The sequence below is a fragment of the Pseudonaja textilis genome, chromosome 7, assembly GCF_049901715.1.
Source record: "Pseudonaja textilis isolate UNSWEBS1 chromosome 7, rPseTex1.2, whole genome shotgun sequence".
Taxonomy (NCBI): Eukaryota; Metazoa; Chordata; class Lepidosauria; order Squamata; family Elapidae; genus Pseudonaja; species Pseudonaja textilis.
Genome location: NC_141996.1, coordinates 750,001 through 770,999, shown reverse-complemented (window position 1 = coordinate 770,999; position 20,999 = coordinate 750,001). Strand labels below are relative to the sequence as shown.

Here is a 20,999-nt window from a genome sequence, read left to right as displayed (position 1 = left end):
GGCTGAGCCTCTCCTGAGCTCTCTTTAGCCTCACGGCCTGCCTGCTCTCCTCCGTCCTCCAGTGCCAGCGTCCTCGGGTACCTCCGGTGCCGCCTCAGAGCAGAGCACCCCGCCCAAACGAGGGGTGCCTTTCCTGAAGTTACACAAGATCGCCTCTTCCTCCAGCGTGAATAAGTAAGGCCCGATGGGGATGTTTGTCACTTCACTTTATTACGTTATTTTATTGTATTTTATTTACTTTGTTTTATTTACTTTATTTTATTTTAGCGTTGTGTTTATTTTAATTTTATTTTTAATTCAAAATGGCAAATACCTCCAACACATCTTCCTCCTCCTATGTCCCCCATAATTAGTCCCGTCTCGGGCTGAGGGAGAGGGACAGGCCCAAAGTCACCGAGCTGGTTTTTGTGCCGTGGCAGCAGGGCTAGAACTCCCCGTCTCCTGGTGATTAGCCCAGCGTCGCCCAGCCGGCTTGCACACCTTTGGTGGGGCTAGAACTCCCAGCCTCTTGGTTTGTAGCCTGCTGCCTTAGCCATTAGGCCAAGCTGGCTCTCGAAAGGGGATCGCCTGACCCTACGGCTGTCGTAAATGTGAGTCAGTTGTTAAGTGTCTGAAAGTAAATCATGTGACCCTTCAACAGTCAGAATAAGCCCCCTTTTTTCAATTGTCGCTTGGGACGTTCTCTAAGCGAGGTGTTGATGGACACACACACACACATGGTGCCCCTTCCGACAATGGCTGTCGAATCCCTTCTTAAAAAGAGGATTTTAAGCTGCCGCTGCTGCTGCTTCTTCCTCCGGGCAGGCTGCTCCCTGGCTCCTCCTCTTCCTCCTCCTCCTCCTCTTCGTCCCCCATGGGGGAGATCATGCAGACCCCCCAGTTCCAGATGCGGAGGCTGAAGAAGCTGCTGGAAGCTGAGCGGGAGAACCGGGACGAGTTGGAGCACGAATTGGCCGAGAACCGGAAGCTCATCGACGAGAAAGGTGAGTGGGGGGGTGTAGGGGGGGGGCAGGAGGAGGGGAGACCGCCCAAGCAGCCCGCCTTCAAGGGACCACAAAGCCCCTGTGGCGGCGGAGCAGGATGGGGGCCGGGACATTCCTGGCATCAGTTTTATCCCTGCCCCCCTCTTTTTTTTTAAAAAAAATATATATATATATACTTCTGCTTGCATGCTTGCTGCCTGGTTAATAAAAGGCCCAGCAAGGTTCCCTCGGCCTTCCAAGAGGGGCCAGAAGGTGGCCCAGAGGGATTGGGGACCCGCCCCGGGGACCCTGGAGCCGTTAAATACGGGCCGGCTGCCAGGTGCCCCGCGTTCAAGTCCAGCCCCCTCCTCCTCCTCCTCCCCTGACCCCCGCCTTCCCAGGCCGTTCGCTCTGCCACCTGAATTTTTATTTTCAGTTTAGGTATTTTTATTTTATTGGTTTTTATTTTATTTTTATTTTATTTTATTTTATTTTTTAATTTTAATTTCATTTCATTTCATTTGTTGTTTTTGATTTTATTTGTTTTTATTTTATTTTAATTTAATTTTTAATTTTAACTTAATTAACTTTTAATTAATTAACTTTTAACTCTTAATTTAACTTTTTAATTTTAATTTAATTTCATTTTATTTTATTGGTTTTGTTTGTTTTTTATTTTATTGGTTTTTATTTTAATTTTATGTATTAGATTTTACTTATTTTTATTGTAATTTTATTTTATTATTTTATTTGTTTTTTTAATTTTATTTTGTTATTTTATTTTACTTTAATTTTTTATTTGTTTTACTTATGCATTGTTTTATTTTTATTCGTTGGTTTATTCTATAACCACTCATCTCTACAATCGACTCTGGGCCGCTCACAGTTCAGAAAGCATACACTACAATTAAAATCTTAAAAACATTTTAAAACAGTAAACTTTTTTTTTTCTTTTTTAAAAGGGATTAAAACATCTAACTTGCAGCTTTGCCAATTCACCCTGCTGGTCATCCGGCGGGGCCGGAATTTCACTCGCTTCCGCGGAACGGCCGCCATTTTGCCTCCCTCGATGAGGGACAGCCGAGCGGGTCGTCGTCCTGGCATGGCGCCATCCAGCAGGGCGGGCAGCCGCCTCTCGGGTGTTCTGAGGGGGGTTTTGTGCTCTTTGCGTAGATACACGGATCCTGATGATGAAGCAGCGCATCGACCGCCTCACCCTCCTGCAGGAGCGCCAGGCGGCCGCGGATCAGCTGGAGCCCAAGGAGATGGAGGAGCTCCGGGACAAGAACGAAAGGTCTGTCCCGGCTTTTCGTGAGAGGCTTCAAAGGCCTCGGGAAGCCTGGAGGTAGCGGGAGAATAGAGCTGTGGGGGGGGGACCCCGGAGGTCTTCTAGTCCAACCCCCCGATCAGGCAGGAGAGCCCAGACCCAGGTTGGATCCTGCAGTATCATCCTGGGACCTGTATATTCGCCTTCATTTGTGAGACAAGTGGCTCTCCGGTCGGTTTTTTTTTAAAAAAAGCCTCCAGTGAGGAAGCACCCCAAACCTCTCGGGGCAACTTCTGTTCCACTGGATAATTGTCCTCCCTGTCAGGACGTTTCTCCTCGTTTCCAGGTTGACTCTCTCCTTGATTACTTTCCACGCATTGCTGCTTGTCCTGCCTTCTTCTGGTGGTCTGGAGAATGACTTAAGCCCCTCTTCTTTGGGGCGGCCCCTCAGATCCTGGAACACGTTTATCCCGTTGCCCCTCGTCCCGTGATGGCGAGCCTATGGCATGCATGCCGCGGGGGGCCCACGGAGCCCTCTCGATGGGCCTGCGAAGCACCGCTCAGCTCAGCTCCTCCGCGCATGTGCCCGCGCACCTTCTGCCAGCCAGCGGGCCTTGGGGTCTCTGCTGTGCAGGATGCATGTACGGCGGAAGTGCGCAGACTGCATTTGGGGGATGTGCGCATGCTTTGGGCTCTTGGTGCCCAAAAGTGTAGCCATCACTGCCCTAGTCCTTCCTTTCGCTAGACCAGCCATGCCCAGTTCCTGCCACTATGGATCATAGGTTTTAATCTCCCAAACAAAAACTAAAACATATAAAAACTAAATAAATCATGGATGTTCATCGTATGTTTGAGCCTCCGGTCCCCTCATCCTCCTGATTGCTCTTCCTCTGCACTTTTTCTAGAGTCTCAGCCTCTTTTTTGTAGTGTGGCGACCAAAACCAGAGGCGTTATTCCAAGTGCGTTGGTTGACAAATTACCAATACCAAATCACATCTCTCCCACCCCGCCATGGGTCTGCCTCCTTTTCCATCTCATGTTCATGATTTGATCTGTTCTGTTATTTTATAATCAATGATTTTCATGGTTTTTTTTTATTGTTTTGATGATGGCTTGCCCAGAATTGTTGGGTGCGAGATGGGCAGCAAGTCATAATGAGTGTTAGGGATACACCCTAGCAGGATATGCACAGCAGTCAGGCAGGCAGGCAAAATATGCGAGATAAACGTTTTTGTAGCTTACACTCAGTAAAACAGATACACAGTGCTAATTAAATAGTTTATTCCAGGAAGAGTTATAGCATAGTCAAACAGTCCATATATCATTCACTAATTCAGTCCGTCCAGGGATTATTCAGTTGCAAATTCCAGTGTCGAAAAAGAGGTCAGTAAACTTACAAATATCAGTCCAGTAATATATCTCCTTGCAGTAGAGATATGAAGAACTCAAAAACTCCTCTCTTCCTTCAGCAACTCAGCAGTAGAGGGAAACACGCAGTTAACAAACCATCATTCCATGCAATCCAGTAATTGTAAGGTTCTCTTTCTCCCTCTTATGGTGGTTTCACACCACACCCAAAATTACATGCTTTGCAGTTTTAAAGTGACGCACACTTAAACTTACAATCATAGTTTATATATATTATTTTACCCAAACTACGTTAGGTAACCTATGTTATTCCTAACAATGAGCCAATAAGCAAAGAAGAAAAAATTTGAGGAGAGCCCTTGCAGCCAGCTCTCGGGATAAATAAAGTTAAATGAATAAATGAAACTTGGGGAGAGCCCCTGCGGCCGGTTCTTAGAGTGAATTGAATGGATGAGCAAGCGAATAAGCAAGGAAATAAGTGAATAAATTTGGGGAGAGGATGAATAAAGGCACAAAGAAGTGAATAAACGGATAAGCCAGTCGATGAATGAATGCACGTGGGGAGGGGGCCCCTCCTCTGCCCGCCAGTTGGCTCACTGAATGCTCCAGAGCCCGGTGCTCCTGCTGCCGGCCTCCTTCCTCCTGATGCTCCTTCTGCTCCTCTTCCCCGGCAGCCTCCTCCTCCGCCTGCATGAGACGCTGAAGCAGTGCCAGGATCTCAAGACGGAGAAGGGGCAGATGGACCGGAAGATCAGCCAGCTCTCCGAGGAGAACGGGGAACTCACGTTCCGGGTACGACGGGGGGCAGGCTTTGGATTTTAGAACTTGGGGGGGGGGAGAAAAGGATGAGGTCTTAGAGCAGGGTCTCCAACCTTGGCCACTGGTGGACTTCAACTCCCAGAATTCTCCAGCCAGCTCTGCTGGCTGGAGAATTCTGGGAGTTGAAAGTCCACAAGTCTTAAAGTGGCCAAGGTTGGAGACCCTGACTTAGATGACCCTTCTGGTCTCTTCCAACTCTATCATTCCTGGCTGGCTGAGGAATTCTGGGGATTGAAGTCCACAAGTCTTAAAGTGGCCAAGGTTGGAGACCTCTGACTTAGATGACCCTTCTGGTCTCTTCCAACTCTATCATTCCTGGCTGGCTGAGGAATTCTGGGAGTTGAAGTCCACAAGTCTTAAAGTGGCCCAGGTTGGAGACCCCTGACTTAGATGACCCTTCTGGTCTCCTCCAACTCTATCATTCCTGACTGGCTGGGGAATTCTGGGAGTTGAAGTCCACAAGTCTTAAAGTGGCCAAGGTTGGAGACCTGGCCTAAGAGCCGTGGGGCTCCCCGTTGGGGGTGGGGAGACGCTTAGCTTTCCGTATCCTCCAGTCAGCAGAAGACCCTTTGGCCAAAGAGTCCAAGCTTCACCTGGCCTCCTGTCAGGATTCCAGCAATCGCCCTAATCAAATCAGGATACTCGAGCCAAACTTCAAAAAACTTCCAAGGATTCATGAGAGGGGTCATGCTGGCCCTGCCCTGTATGGAGCCCACTCTGGGATATGTCATTTACGGTCCCCTGAGACCCTGTTTGCCCGCCTCCCCAATGGGTGTGTCATAAATCAGATCCGCCAACTGAGTCCGTTCACGGACTAGGCGTCCTCAATCACGTTCTCCAATTGGATATATCTGGGGGCAAAAGCTCTGGCAGTTGAGTTAACAATCTTTTAAAGATAAAGAGCCAGAATGTACTTTTGCTTTCAACTGCTCTTCCAGATTTCCTCCTGCCCCCTTTTTTAAAATGGCAACCACTAAAACAGGCGTAGGAATGTTTTTATGAGTCGACATCTCCTCTCTCAGCTCCGAGAGTTCGCCCGCACCCTGACGGAGATTCAGGAAGCCATGAACGAAATGTGTGAAGGGCAGGACAAGTCCCTGAAGGAATGGGAGGAGCGGAGGAGCCGCCTGGAAGCGGATCTCCACAGGGCCCTGAGCGAGAAGGTCAGCAGGAGCGGAGCGGGCCCGTTGGGGGTTGGGGGGGGATCCTACACCCAGGGGACCTGGCTGGCTTCTCCTCGGGACCGGGGCAGGCTGGTCCTGGAGACGCAGCCGCTGGTTTCTGAAGCAGAGTGAGCGCGTGTGCATACACACACAAAGGTTGCCCTGGGTGTCCTTTTAATTTTATTGTTTACAGCAGGGTGCCCCCAGCTGCCCTGGATCTTTTGGGCCCCAGGGACCGGTTCCCTGGAGAGAGGGTTTTTTCGTGGACCGGAGGGGGCGAGGTTTCCCAGGCGGCCTGCATCCCGTGGGGGGGAGGGGGCTTCATTTGTTTGCATGACCCAGTAGCTGACCTGCCACGGACTCAGGCTGGGGACCCCTGATTTATATTGGCCATCGCGTTTAAGTGATTAGGAGGCACCCAGGATTGGCTGATAGATGGGCAGCTATATACATGTGATAGGTAGGTAGGTAGGTAGGTAGGTAGGTAGATAGATAAAGATAGATAGATAGATAGATAGATAGATAGATAGATGGATAGATAGATAGATGATGGATCGATCGATGGATGGATAGATAGACAGATGATGATAGATAGATAGATAGATAGATGGATAGATGGATAGATAGATAGATAGATAGATAGATAGATAGATAGATGATAGATAGATAGATAGATAGATAGATAGATAGATAGATAGATGATAGGTGATAGATGGATAGATAGATAGATAGATAGATAGATAGATAGATAGATGGATGATAGGTGATAGATGGATAGATAGATAGATAGATAGATAGATAGATAGATAGATAGATAGATGAGAAGAGATACAGAGATGGATAGCTTGCTAGCTAGAGGGAGTGAGGGAGGGATACATACACACAGAGATAGAGAGAGAGAGAGAGCGCTAGTTGTAAAAAGATACAGAAATAGAGAGAGATAGCTAGAGAGAGAGAGATGATAATGGAGGGATGGAGGGATACATACATAGATGATACAATTTCTAGGCAGCTCTGGAGGTGGGGAGGACAGGAAGGAAGGACGGATAGCCGGAAGGACTCTGGGCAGAATAAACAGCTCCCCTCTAAGTTCTCTCTCTGATAGTTTTGAGAATGTGTACACACACACACACACACACACACACACACACACACACTCCCAGCTCCCAGGAGGCAGGCCAGAGTACCAAGCTGATCTGGAGGCCACCCATTGGAGGGCCAAGCCTGAAGGGAGGGTGGGAAGGGGCTCTTGTTGGCTGGGCTCCTCCTCCTGCCCTGGATGACCTGGGGATTATGGGCTTTTTGGGGGGGAGTGGGGGAGGGGCAAAGAGCAGAGGGGCAGGTGGGCTCTCACTGCTGGTCTCTGTCTCGGATTCCCCAGCGGTGCCTGGAAGAGAAAGTGGAGATTCTGCAGGGGAAGATCTCCCTGCTGGAGGACCAGCTGGCCAAGCTGACCAAGGAGACCAGCTCCCTGCCGGTCAAAGGAGAAGTCCTGGGGGACGTCCTGAAGGTGAGAGCCCGGCAGCCCCAGCCGGGAGGGCGAGTGGGGGTCCCGGAATGCCCCCCCCTCGGATTCGCCTCTGGAAGATGAACCAGCTCCAGGTTCCTTTTACCTTTCATTGGTTGTCCTGCCTGTCTTGTTACTATTTTACAAGCGACTCAGGGCAGTGAAGATATCTAAGGCGCCTTCCGGCTCCTGTTTTGCCCACAACAACCCTGCGAGGTGGATTGAGCTGAAAGGGGGGGGACAGGCCCAAAGTCATTCAGCTCCCTCCTCCCTCTTCCTTCCTTCCTTCCTTCCTTCCTTCCTTCCTTCCTTCCTCCCTCCTTCCTTCCTTCTCCCTCCCTTCCTTTCTTCCCTCCCTCCCTCCCTCCTCCTCTTCTCCCCACATCCTCCCTCCCTCTCCCCGTTTCCTCCCTCCTATTTTCTCCTTCTTCCCTTTCTTCCCTCCCCTCCTTCCCATCTTGTTCTTCCTCTCTCCCTTCCAACAGCCGCTTTCAGTTGCATGGACTTTAACTCCCGGAAACACCCCGGCTAACAAGGCTGTCCGGGGAATTCTGGGAATTGAAGTCTACCAATCCCAAAGTGGCTACTAAGAAACCGCACTTGGTCTCCTGATCTCCGTCCTGGTCCGGTGTTTGCCCGCTAATGTCGGGAGGCGCCCTGACCAGATTAGCACGTAGAGGGGGTGGGTGGGAAGCCCAGCCGGTAGTTCGGAGAGCGCGAGGACCCGGACACACACCCCCACACACACACACCTGGCAGGTGAGACTCTCTCTGGAATCACCAGTGTCCCCCCGCTTTCTTCCTCCTGCAGCTGGAGGGCCTGAATGAGCAAGTGGCCAGCCTCAGCAGCCAGCAGGCCGAACTGCAAGCCACCGCCCTGCGCCTGGAGGAGGAGAAGCGCCTGCTGGAGGCCAACCTCCAGGCCGAAAGGAGAAGCTTCGAAGCGGAGAAGGCCCAGCTGACGGCCCTCCTGACGGAGCTGCAGAGCTCCAGCTCCGAAATCTCCCGCGCCAAGGAGAAGCTGGAGCAGGACTGCCGGGCCCAGGAGGAGTGCCTGATCGCCCAAGCCAACAGCCTGACGGCGGAGATTGCCAAGCTGACGGGCTTCCTGCGCCAGAGGGACGAGGAGCTGCTGGCCCTGCACCAGCAGGTGGAGGCCGAGCGGAGCCAGAAGAGCCAGCTGGCCGAAGAGTGGGAGAAGAAGGAGCAGAGGTCCCGGGCAGCCCTGGAAGACCTGAGCCGCCAGGTGGACCAGCTGAGCAGCTCCCTGAAGCAGAGCAACCAGAAGGTCTCCCAGATCGAAGCCGCCAGCCAGGAAGAGTACAACCGCATCGCCCAGGAGAAGGAGCTGGCCGTCCGGCAGCTCCAGGAGAAGGAAGCCGAGGTGTCCTCCCTGGCCGAGCGGCTGCAGTCCCTGGAGCACGCCCGGACCTCTTCCGCGGTGGAGCTGCACCAGGAGAAGGTCGAGGCCAGCCAGAAGATCAAGGCGCTGGAGGCCAAGGTGTTGGCCCTGACCGCCCAGAGCCAGCAGAGCGAGGCCCAGGCGGCCGCCGTCCCGGCCTTGAAAAACCAGCTGCGGGAAGCCCAGCAGAAGCTGGCCGAGAAGGAGAAGCTGGCCAGGGAACACACCCGCCTCCAGGAGCGGCTGATGGTCCTGGAAGAGTCCGTCCACAACACTGAGGGCATCTTGGAGGACGAGAAGAGGAGGGCGGCCGAGTCCCTGGAGAGCAACCTCCGGCAGATCGCCGAGCTGGACGAGCAGGTCCAGGAGCTGACCAGGCACAAGGAGCGGGCGGAGGAAGGCCTGGCGGAGGAGAAGGCCAGGAGGCGGGCGCTGGAAGGCCAGATGCAGCGGTTGGAAGAGGAATCCAGGAGGAAGCTGGAAGAGCTTCGGCGTCAGCTGGCTGAGCTGCCCGTGGCCAAAAGGGAGCAAGCGGCCAGTGCGGGTCAGGAGCAGAGCGGCCAGAAGTTTCAGGCTGACCAGAAGGCGTTGGCCGAGCTGGAAGCCCAGCTGAAGGATCTCAGGGCCCAGCACCAGGAAGCTCTGGCGGCTGCGCAGGCCAAACTGTCTCAGTCCGTCGCCCAAGTCCAGGAGAAGGCGAGCTCGGAGGAGAAGCTCCGAGCCAAAGTGGCCACCTTGGAGAAGCAGGTGGCCACCACGCGCCAGGAATCGGCTCAGGCCACGAAGGACGGGCAGGAGGCCGCGCGGGAGCTTGCTGAGGCCGTCGAGAGGCTGGCGGAAGAGCGGCTCAAGAGAGAGGAGCTGGAAGCCCGCGTGAAGCAGTTGGGGGAGCAAAGCAGCGAAGAGCTGACCACGGCTGAGTCCAGCCTGTCCAGCCTCCGGTCCGCTCTGAAGGAGAAAGAGCGGGAGGTCGAAGAGGCCTCTGCCCGGGCGAGGGAGCTGAAGGCCACGCTGGAGGAGGCGGCGCAGCAACGGGAAGGCCAGCGGGCTCGGCACCAGGAGGAAGCCAAGCGGCTGGTGGAGGAGGAGGGGCGAGCCCAGGCCGAGCTGGCCGCGGAGAAGGCCCAGAAGGCGGCCCTGGAGGCGCAGCTGCAGAGCCTCGCCGACGAGCACCGGGTGGAGGTCGCCGGCCTCCAGGAGGAGGTGGCCAGGGCCCAGGACTTGCTGGCCGAGAAGGAGAGGGAGCTGGAGGAGCTGCGCCTGAAGAACGTCTCCCGCGGCGAGGAGTTGAGGGACCTGCAGAAGACGGTCAGCAAGCTGAAAGGGGAGCTGGCCTCGGCGGAGGCGCTAAAGGAGAGGGAGGCCAAGAGGGAGGGGGAGCTGCAGGGCTTCCTGGAAGCGGCCAGGACCCGGGAGGCCGAGGTCAGCGGCCTGAAAGCCCTGCTGCGCTCCAGGGACGCCTCCCTCCAAGGCCTGGAGGAGCAGAAGCTCCTCTGGGAGAAGGAGTCGGGCTCCCTCCGGGAGGCCCGCGAGAAACAGCTGCAGGAGGCCCAAGAGCTCCAGGCCCAGGTCGGCCGGCTGGAGAAGCAGAGCAAGGACCAGCAAAGCACCATCGCCAAACTGGAGAAGCTGACGGCCGCCTCCAAGGAGCAGCAGCACGCCGAGGCGGAGGCCTTGAAGCGGGAAGCCGGGCAGCAGAGGCAGAGGAGCTCCGAGCTGGAGAGGCAGCTGGAGGCCTCCCAGGCCGGCGTGGAGAGACTGAAGCAGGAGCTCGGGCGGGCGGAAGAGGAGCTGGGGCGGAGCCAGAAGGCCGCGGCGCGAGCCGAGGAAGAGCTGGCCTCCTTGCGGGCCTCGGCCCAGGAGAAGGAGAGGTCGGAAGAGAGCTGGAAAGAGCAGGCGTCCCGCTACCGCCAGGAGGCGGAGAGGAAGGCCGGCCACGTCAACAGCCTGGAGCAGGACCGGTCCATCCTGCACCGGCAGCTGCTGGAGAAGGAGGCGGAGAGCAAGGACCTCCGGCGCCTGGTCCTGGCCGAGTCGGAGAAGAGCAAGAAGCTCGAAGAGAGGCTGAGGCTCCTCCAGTCCGAGATGGCCACGGCGGCCTCCCGGGCGGCAGAGCGGTGCTCGGCGATGAAAGCAGAGGCCCAGAGCTCCCAGGAGCAGGCCGAGAAGCTGCGGCTGTCCGTGGAGGCCCTGAAGAAGGAGCTGAGCGGGCTCTCCAAGCGGGAGGAGGCCCTTGGCCAGGAGCTGCAGGCCTGGCAGGAGAAGGCCGTCCAGAAGGAGCAGCTCCTCGCAGGGCAGCAGCAGGAGTTGGCCGGAGCTCAGGCTCTGATCGGGGAGCTGGTGCCCCTCAAGGGCTTGTGCCAGCAGCTCCAGGCGGAGCAGGCCGCCCAGGGGGAGCGGCACCGGGAAGAGGTGGGGCGGCTGCAGGAGACCGCGGCCCTCCTGCAGGCGGAGCTGAGCAGGGCCAAGCAGGAGCTCTCGGAGGCCGCCTCCGCCCAGGAGAGGCTCCTCCGGTTGCAGGCGGAGAATAGCGGGCAGGCGGAGCGCCTGGCCGCCCTCCAGAACGCCCAGGCCCAGATGGCTGAGGAGAAGAGGGAGCTGGCGGAGAAGGCCGCCCAGGGCCGGCAGAGCCTGGACCGGGAGCTGGCCCAGGTCAAGCAGAGGCACGCTCTGGAGCTGGAGGCTGCCCGGCTGGAGGCCGAGAAGCTGGCGGCCGGGAGCAAGCGGGAGGCTGAGGAGGCCCGGAAGAAGCTGGAGGCCATGGCCAACACCTGCGAGGACAGCAAGCACCAGCTGGCAGCTCAGGTGAGCCTTTGCTCTAATGACACGCACACGCACACCCAGGTGGGAGGGGGCTGTTCTCAGGGACGGCCAAGGGAAGCTTTGGAGCCCGGGGTTCAGCTGTGGGGTCCCCGGTGTTTTCCTGCAGGCGTTGCATGACCCAGCTAGGGGACTTCATCAGGCCGTTGATGGAGTAGAGCTTGGCTGTTTTCCTGCAGGCGTTGCATGACCCAGCTAGGGAGCGTCGTCCGTGTGAGGGAGTGTGGGCTTTCCCTATGTTTACATGCAGTAGTTTGCCTTGCGGCCTCCACCAGAGAAACACTTAAGCAGGAACAAGGAAAAAAACCCCCATCCCAACAATCCTGGGAGGAGAAGCTTCCGTACGGAAGCAAAGAGCCAATCCCCCCCCACCCCCCCTTCTCTCTCTCTTCTAGCACCGGTGACGTTCCATAGTTGGGTTGTGAAATGCCTGCAAGGAAAGACGCAAGCTCAGAGGGCCTCCGGGACCCCACAGTCCTCATTTTCTTCCTCCCGCGCTACACACACACACACACACACACACACACACACACCCTGTTCTAGCACCGATGAGGCTCCCTAGGGAAACGTCTGCAGGAAGACCACCCAGCTCAGAGAGCAGCCACGACCACCCTAGCCTTTTATCTCAGCATGTTGGGGGGGGGGTTGAGGATCTTGGGGGGGGTGGTGGCCAAAATAGCTCAGAGGACTCCCAGGTTTGGCTCGTGCCCGGCAGGTGCCTCCGTTGGGTCGTTAAATGGAACGATGCTGACCGAATCACTTGGGGTTACCTGGGACCGTGTGGCACGAAGGGGCGGGCTGGGCGGCCTCTTATTTCTGCCGTCTTTGGGGGGATTTAGGAAGTGAGAGGCGTTGGGCTCACACACACACACATGCGCGCACACCCACCCACACACACACACAGAGCCTCTCAGGGGGCCTTGAGTTGTGATGCCCCGGCCTCTGCAGCCTTTCCTTCTTCCCAACCTTGCAGGCAGAGAAGCTGGAGAAATATCAGCGGGAACAAGCCAAGCAGGTAACGGGCCCAGGATGATGCCAGGTGCTTCCCTGGGGGCTGCGCAGCCGGAGCTGCCGCCGCCACCTCGGTTTCTCCCTCCGCGGCAGAGCCGGCATCTCCCCTTCCGAACTCTTGGCAGCAGAGGGTGGGGGTGGGTGGGGGACTGCTTGGTGGAAGGCGGCTGCACAGGTACGCCCCTCGACTTACGCCCACAACTGAGCTCCAGGTTTCTGTCACTAAGCCAAATGCCCGCCAAATGGGGTCGGGCCCATTCTAGACCTTTCTTGCCACGGTGGTTAAGCGAACCCTCTGCGGTTATTAAGTGAATCTGCCTTCCCCCTTGGCTGTCAGAAAGTCACATGACCCCCAGGACCCTGCCACCACCCTAAGTACGAACCAATCGCAAAGTGTCCAGATTTTGATCACGCGACCAGAGGGGGAAGCTGCAGCGGCCCCAAGTGTGGGAAAACGGCCGTAAGCCAATTCTTCAGTGCCGTTGCAATCTCCAACGGCCGCTAAATGAGCCGTTGTAAGTGGAGGACTGCCTCTATAAATCCCCCGCCTGATGGCTGTCCAGTTGTCTCTGCGTGGCCCCTTGGCCCAAACTTCCCTTCCTTTGGGAAAAGAGTCGAGGGGCCATCGGTGGGGAGTCCCCGCCTCGGGTCAGCCTTGGACCAGTTGCTCCCCATGAGGGGGTCCAGGTCGTTGGGGCCCTGGCGCAGCTCCCCCAGGTCGATCCTGGCCTCTTTCCAGGTGGATTTCTTCCTTGGGCAGCCATGGGGGTCCTCCCCCTCCCCCCAAAGCTTCCCTGTGGGGAGGGGTCGGCCTTCTCCCCAGCTTCCTGGGTCCTTCCCCGGTCCTGACCCCGGGGCGGAAAATGATCAATGGGAGAGTCTATCCCAGCCCTCCGGAGGGATTGGACTTCCGGTCCCATCGTTCAAGGGGCTGGGGAGGATGGGTGCTGCCACCAACTTACCCAGCTGGCTAGCAGACAGCTGGGTTTCAGAGGGAGAGCTCACGGGGGGTCCAGGCAGGAATTTGGGGGAAGCAGAGGTTGGATTCAGCTGGTTTTGACCCGTTCTCCAGAACTTTGGAGTATTTGGGAGAACGGAGCCGGAAAGCAGGTTAGTGGGGTGGGGAGGGAAATTTTGAGGTATCCTTTCCCCCTGCCACGCCCACCAAGCCACGCCCACAGGACCGGTAGTAAAAAAAAAAAAAAAAAATAAGATTTGAATCGGCCGGGGGAGACCTGGAGTGACTTCTTCTCCTCTCCCTCCCACAGGTGGATGAGCTGAAAAGAAGCTGGCCCAGCAAGAGAAGCCGGCCAGACCCAGCAGCAGAAAGCAAAGGTGGGTGTCCAGCACAGGGACCCTTGCACACCTCCACCTGGCCTCCACCTCAGGAGGCCCTCCAGGAGAGAAGTTCCTGGTCAGATGAGTCCACGGAGCTTGCGCGGTTTTTTTCTCACGCTTCGTTCTACTCCACCCGTCGTTGCCAGGATGGGGTGGCTTGGAGGAAGCCAGGGGTCCAAGATCTTCACGAGCGTAAATAGCACGAGAACCCAAGCGCAAATAAAAAAAAAACAAAACAGGACAAGATCCTACCTGGGTCGAATCCCCGGGACCTCAGAAGGATTAGCCTTCTGCGCTTTCGGATTTGTGGAGGAAAGCGTTCGTCTCCTGGAATCTGTGCTGTGCGCTGTTCTACGCACCGTATTTATGCGATGCCTTCCCATTGGCTGATGGGTGGCGTTGATGGCCGGCGGTGGGCTTTTGTTTCCTTGGGCTTCTTCCAAGCCCTCAGCTCCTAAATACCTGACCAGTCGGCAGTAAATCCGCCCTCCTTTTTTCCCCAGGCTTCAATCCTTTCCTTGGCTGTTTTTGTCCCTGCTCGGCCAACAATCGTAGTAGATGCGAAATTGAACGTATGTTCCCTGCAGTGTGAGGCTCCCCGTGAGCTCCGGTCTCCTCGTCTGACCACTCACTTGTGTTCTTCCTCCCCGCCTGCCCTACCTAATCCCAATCCATGCGCGGGATCAGGGGTGAACTACACCGGGAGCCTCTCCTGCCTCCCAAGTGACCTTTATAAGACTGGTTTGTCCTCGTAGGGGAGCCTTTGGACAGCGCCGCGCAAAGTATATTTGCCTTCGCTCATGAAATGACAGCCAAAAGCTGTCGGTTGACCTCAGACCAACCGTCAAATAAGCAAGACCCCAATCCAAGAAGCTGCCAAAGAGCCCTCAGAGAATAGCCCAAGCAAAGGATCCCTAAGGCTGCCCCCTCCCCACACACAGACAGGCACGACACCAGAACATAAACTGACAGCAAACCACAGTCCTACTAGCAGCTGATGCTGTTCCCTAGTTGGGTCATGAAACGTCTGCAAGAAAACCACCCAGCTCAGAGAGCACCAGGGACCCCACAGTCTTCCTCCTCCCTTCTTCTCTTCCTCCCCCTCCCCACAAACCCTATCCCCTTCTAGCACTGATATGTTGTTGCCTCGTCACACAGTAGAAACATCTGCAAGAAAGCAGGCAAGGTCAGAGACCGCCAGGGCCCCTCCGTTCAACCCTGAGCTAGAAATATTCTCCTTTATTGGTAGCAAATCCTTCTTCTTGAGCGGGACAAGCGAGTGTCCTGCCAGGTTAAAGCCTTGAATCCTGGAGTGGGAGGAATGTCAGAAGAGGCCCGGGGCAGAGAGCGACCCCGTGGGCTCAGGAGGAAGGGGGGGTCTCCCCTCTCCTGAGACGGTGAGGTGGGTCTCCCTCTCTGTAGATGCGTGAGGAAGGTCTCCGTTTGGAGATGAAGCAGCTGAAGGAGAAGACGGCGGATCTCCAGGCCCAGCTGGTGCAGAAGGAACAGGCCGTCGAGCACTACAAGGCTCAGGTTGGGACCCCGGCGTCCTCCCCTCCCTCCCATGCCAGGGGGAGGGAAGGGCTATCACGCGGTGCCCGTCCGCCATCGACTCTGGGGAGGGGGGGGGTTTCCTAAAGGGGCTTTTTCCCAGAGGCAGCCGGACTTTCCAGTTTTCCTTTGAAGACGTTTTCCTTCTCGTCCCAGAAGCTGCTTCAAGCTCTGACTGGGTGGTGGGGAAGGGAAGGATTGATATTCCTTGCAAAGCTGAGGAAGCTTCTGGGATGAGAAGGGAAACGTCTTCAGAGAAAAACCAGAAAGTCCAGGTGCCTCTTGAAAAAAAAGAAAAAAAAAGAGGCACCTTTGGGACAAATATGACCCGGATGAGGGAGAATCTCCATTGACCTCTATGGGGGTGTGTGGGGAGGGGTGTGGATTGGATGGGGGGGGGCAGGCTCGAAGCGGAAAGTTCGCCGTATCTCCCTGAGTGGCAGCTTCAAGGCCAACCGGCCGGGTATCGGAACCTCGACTTGAAAGCGACAGCAGAACATATCCTTTGAATTGGGTTGGACCTGGAGGGGGCGGGGGGCAGCAAGGGAGGCCCCTAAAGAAAGGAAAAGTTAGTCTGGGGGATTATATTTGGGGCTGCGCGATTTCCAGTTCGGGCTTTGCACAGCTGAGAGTTCCACTGGACTCCTATTAAAGCAGGGGTCCCCAACCACCGGGCCGCGGACCAGTACCGGTCCGTGGAACATTTCTTACCGGGCCGCCGGTTTGCTGGGCGCCGCCATCTTGTTTGACGAGAAAGTGCTTCCGGATGAGCTTTTCCGGTTGGAAAGCGGCATTTGGGTCCCGAAGGAATCCTCGCGCCTTGGTTTCATCGAAGGGGGGGGCTTCCAACGAAACTAAGGCACGAGGATTCTTTCAGCACCCAAGGCAAGGCGAGCCGAGCGACCGTCCCGAAGCCGTCCCAAAGCGAAGCCCATCGACAAAGGTACAAAGGAGGAGTTGAAGGTGGCGGGGAGAAGCGGGAGACGGACGGCTGGCCGGTCGCTCGGCTCGCCTTGGCTTGCCTTGGTCATGCGCACTGATGCCGGTACCGGTCCGCGGATCATTTTGTGATGCCGGTACCGGGCCGTGGCACAAAAAAGGTTGGGGGCCACTGTATTAAAGGAGACCTTTTGTCAGCGAAGGGAGCTCCGGGCGGGCTTCCCCGTGGAGGTCCAGGCCGAGCGTCCGTCTCTTCTGCGCGCCCACAGATGGAGAAGGCGAGGACGCACTACGACGCCAAGAAGCAGCAGAACCAGGAGCTGCTGCAGAAGCTGAAGGGCCTGGAGCACCTGGAGAAGGAGAACGCCGAGCTGAAGGCCGAGTCGGAGCGCCTGGCCAAGGAGTTGCAGCGCACGGCGCTGCAGGCCACCGAGTCGGAGCTCAGCCTGAAGAACCTCACCAGCCAGGTCCGGGTCCTGCAGGCCCAGGTAGGCGGGGGGCAGCGGGGGGCAGCTGGACGCTGGCCAGGGGAGAAATGCATCGCTTGACTCGATGTTTCTCTCGAGTTACGGTTCCACTGTGTACATTGCAAAGTTTGCGTCCATGGGCAGGTAGCCCTGGAGCACAACGGAGCCTGAAATTTCCGTTGCTAAGCAGGGCAGTTGTTAAAGAGAGTTTTGCCCTGTTTTTACCGCTTTTCTTGCCACGGTTGTCAAGGGAGTCACTTCAGGTGTTCAGTTAGTCAACCCGTGGTTAAGTGAATCTGGCTCCCCCCCCCCGCCCTCCCCTTGGCTTCGCTGGTCAGAAGGTCGCAAAAGTTGGTCCCCTGACACACACACACACACACGCACACACACACACACACACATATACCGGGAGGCTGCAACTGTCATACATAGGAGCCGATTGACCAAATGCCCAAATGGTGGTCATGGGACCATGGAGAGGCTGCAACAGTTGTGCAAAGACCAGTTGTCAGTCACTTTTTTCAGTGCCATCGTCATTTCACCTGGTGGTAAGTTGAGGATTTACCTTCGGCAGGAGTATTGAACGAAGATGCCCAAAATGGACTTTTTGTGGATCCGCCGGCCTCTCTGTAGAAGAGGGATGAAGAATAGAATAGAATAGAATAGAATAGAATAGAATAGAATAGAATAGAATAGAATAGAATAGAATAGAATAGAATAGAATAGAATAGAATAGAAATATGGAATAGGAGAGAAATAGAATAGAATAGAAATATGGAATAGGAGAGAAATAGAATAGAATAGAATAGAATAGAATAGAAATATGGAATAGAATAGAAATAGAATAGAATAGGAAAGAATAGAATAGAATAGAAAAGAAATGAGAATTAGGAATAGAGAATAGAATAGGAATAGAATAGAATAGAATAGAAATGATAATTTGGAATGGAGAATAGAATAAGAATAGAATTGAATTGAAATGAAATGAAATGAAATAAGAATTAGGAATATAGAATAGGAGAGAACAGAATAGGAGAGAATAGAATAGGAGAGAATAGAATAGGAATGAATAATAAGATTATCATCACTTTGAATGCAGACTAATTGGCATACCTTAAAATGAAATTTCGTGGCAGGCAGCTCTCGTAGGGTCTCCACCTCCCAATATACACGGCACGAACATGACAGGATAAAGAAATACAACCTGATGCCTGTAGCCACAGAGATTACCTGACCCAGAGAAACCACACAGCCCCCCTTCTTGGGCCTGGCTGCTCTTCTTTCTAATTCTGCCCCAATCCCCCCCACAGCTGGACTTCTCGGACCGGCAGCTTCGGGAGCAGGGCAAGGTCCAGGCGGCCCTGGAGACCCTCAAGGGCCGGGAGACTTTCCGCCAGAGCTCAGCCGACATCAGCACCGACAGCCTGGACTTGAACACCAGCGACGAAGGGCAGCCCCTGAACTCCACCAGGTACCGGCCTTCAGCGGCTCCGTGGCTACCTCCCCTGGCTCTGGAGCCCCTTTAAGACCTGTGGACTTCAACTCCCAGAGTTCTTCAGCCAGCCAGGAATGATAGAGTTGGGAGAGACCAGAAGGGTCATCTAAGTCCGGGGTCTCCAACCTGGGCCACTTGAAGACCTGTGGACTTCAACTCCCAGAGTTCTTCAGCCAGCCAGGAATGATAGAGTTGGAGGGGACCAGAAGGGTCATCTAAGTCAGGGATCTCCAACCTGGGCCACTTGAAGACCTGTGGACTTCAACTCCCAGAGTTCTTCAGCCAGTCAGGAACGATAGAGTTGGAGGGTACCAGAAGGGTCATCTAAGTCAGGGGTCTCCCACCTGGGCCCCTTGAAGACCTGCGGAGTTCCTCTGGGAGTTGAAGTCCGCAGGTCTTAAGGTGGCCCAGGTTGGAGACCCCTGCTCTGGAGGACGGCCCCTTCTGCAGAAGCCAAAGCTCCTGCCTAGCTTCCTTGGTCTTTGCTGCCAGAGGGAAGCTGCCGCAGAAGGGAATCTGGTTCTTTTGGGGTCTCTGGTCCTCTCTGAGCTTGGCGGGGGGGTTTTCTTGCAGACATTTCACAACCCAACTAGGTAACACCATCAGGGCTAAAATCTACCCAAAGATGACCTAGTTGTGGCATGAAACATCTGTAAGGAAACCACCAAGCTCGGGGATCATCAAGGACCCCATAGCCTTCCTTGAGGTCACCTAGTTTGTCCATAAAACGTCTGCAACCCCCCACCCCCACCCCCCCCCAAAGTTCAAAGAGCACCCAGGACCCCTCAGTTCAACCCTGAGCTACAAACCTTCTCTTCTCTTGGCCCTTTTGGGGTCTTCAGGCTGAATGGGAGATTATGGCCGGGCACGAAAGACATTTGTTTATTATGAACATTGATAAAGCTGCCCGCAGCCGGCGGCTTACAGAAGTGAGGCCCCAAACCCATACCCCAATAACTCCCCGGCCCCTCTGATAACAGTCCCACAGCCCCCTCGGATGGGCTCCGTATCCCAAGGAGGTCTCCGTGCCCATTGGCAAAATCCTGTCTTCAGGCCATCTGGAAAAAGGCAGAAGAGGGAGGCCGGCCTTATGCCCTGCAGGGAGGGAGCCACCACGGAGAAGGCCCTTCTTCTTGGTCCCACTAGAACTAGGTGGACCTCCTTGAAGGGGGGGGTGTCTTGTAACATCTCCTCAGGGGTGGGATTCAAAAATTTTAACAACTGGTTCTGTGGGCGTGGCTTAGGTGGTGGTCACGGCTTGGTAGTCATGTGACTGGATGGACGTGGCTTGGTGGTCATGTGACTGGGTGGGCGTGGCTTGGTGGTCATGTGACTGGCTGGGCGTGGCCAACTCAACATCACTCACATCAAGGCACGCATCTCCTCGCCTGGTCTCTCATGACTGTGGGGATGCTGCAACAGTCATAAGTGTGAAAAATGGTCATAAGTCACTTTTTTCAGTGCCATTGTAACTTTGGTCACTCCACACAAGCAAAGGACCAGCAAAGGAGGGGAAAAAAAACTCCAGAGAAGTTCCTGAGACAGGAAGTCTAGTCCTTCCAAGCATGTAATAGGGGTTAACGGAGAGGCAGTTTCTGTAAGCAACACCAGAATGTTTCCTTCCTGCCTTCCTTACAGGATTAGCCCTGTAATTTCTTCTTACAACCAGTTCTCTGGGCTGCTTAGAAGGTTAACAACCGGTTCTAGGTGTGAACCGGTAGACTCCCACCCCTGCATCTCCTGCCTCCCTGCTCTGGTGAGTCAGGTGGGTGTCCCCACTGGGAAAAGAGGGTCCTTCAAAGAACCTGGCCCGAAACCATCGTAAGACCTTACCAGCACCTGGAATTGGACTCGGAAGCAGGTCGGCAGCCGAGGCAGCTCCTGCAGGAGTGGCAGTCTGTGTGCAACCTTTGCCTGGCCCCAGGCTGGGCATGGAAGCCTCTGCCCGGCCCTGAGCTCTCGCTTCTCTGCTCCTCCCCAGCAAAAAGAGCCGCCGCTCCCTGTCCGAGTCAGGGCCCGTGGAGTCGTCCAAGCCGCTGCCCCACAAGCGGGAGTCCCTGGAGAGCCTCTACTTCACCCCCATCCCCACTCGCTCCCGCTCCAAGCTGGAGAACAGCGTCGACTCCATCGGCAACATCACCCTGGACTCTGGGCGGAAGGCCCTCTCGGGCCGCCGGCGCACCACGCAGCTGATCAACATTACCATGATCAAAGTAAGGGGGGGTAGGGGGGCTGTGGACCCCGAAGGAGGGGGGAGCCAGGGAGAGGGGCCCCACAGGAGACCCTGCCCCTGGAGCCGATGGCTGTGTGGGCCCCCCTGCCTCTGCCCCCCTCGGGGGTGTGACCTCACCCTGTTTGGGTTGCCTCGCAGAAGCACCCCAAGCTGGAGCCCCTGGACAGCACCAACGAGTCCTTCGTCAGCCTGCGGTCCTCCGGCTCGGGGGAGAGCGACCAGGAGTCGGTCAAGACCCGCCTGCGTTCGGCAGCGGTGGCTTCCTCCTCCTCCTCCACCCGCTCGCTGGCCAGCCTGCCCTCCCAGGAGTCCCTCATCCGGCTGGCCGCCTCTTCGCCCGATGGCGCCTCCGGCCACGCCGCGCTGAAGAGCCTGCCTGGCTACCGACCGGCCACCCGCAGTTCTCTGAGACACTCCCAAGCGGGGGGGCAACCCTGGTAAGCGTGGGGAGGGGCTCGGGGTGTGGACCCCGCCCCGTTAGGGGATGGATGCGTGGGGGGGGGGGCTGGGCTGATCTTCAGGGCTTCTCTGCCCCCTCGATCCGAAACGCTGCTCTTGGCCACGATCGGTGCCCCGATTGGTTCTCCACGGCCTCCTCCTGGGGGTCTCCCGACTTTTAGCAGCTTTAAGGCTTGGGGTCTTCAACTCCCAAGCAGC

At 55.9% G+C, this 20,999-nt stretch overlaps 1 protein-coding gene across 1 annotated transcript in view; it reads left to right on the top strand.

The window, feature by feature from the left end:
• Positions 1 to 20,783, top strand: part of LOC113451117 (nuclear mitotic apparatus protein 1) — a 37,995-nt gene extending 17,212 nt beyond the window's left edge. The window contains 16 exon segments of the mRNA XM_087937872.1: positions 63 to 174; positions 805 to 983; positions 2,136 to 2,256; positions 4,272 to 4,389; positions 5,439 to 5,579; positions 6,961 to 7,089; positions 7,898 to 11,293; positions 12,282 to 12,323; positions 13,588 to 13,600; positions 13,603 to 13,626; positions 13,629 to 13,654; positions 15,080 to 15,190; positions 16,417 to 16,635; positions 17,925 to 18,085; positions 20,091 to 20,322; positions 20,481 to 20,783. Coding sequence (XP_087793998.1) covers positions 63 to 174; positions 805 to 983; positions 2,136 to 2,256; positions 4,272 to 4,389; positions 5,439 to 5,579; positions 6,961 to 7,089; positions 7,898 to 11,293; positions 12,282 to 12,323; positions 13,588 to 13,600; positions 13,603 to 13,626; positions 13,629 to 13,654; positions 15,080 to 15,190; positions 16,417 to 16,635; positions 17,925 to 18,085; positions 20,091 to 20,322; positions 20,481 to 20,783 — 5,327 coding nt within the window.
• The last annotated feature ends 216 nt before the right edge of the window (positions 20,784 to 20,999 follow it).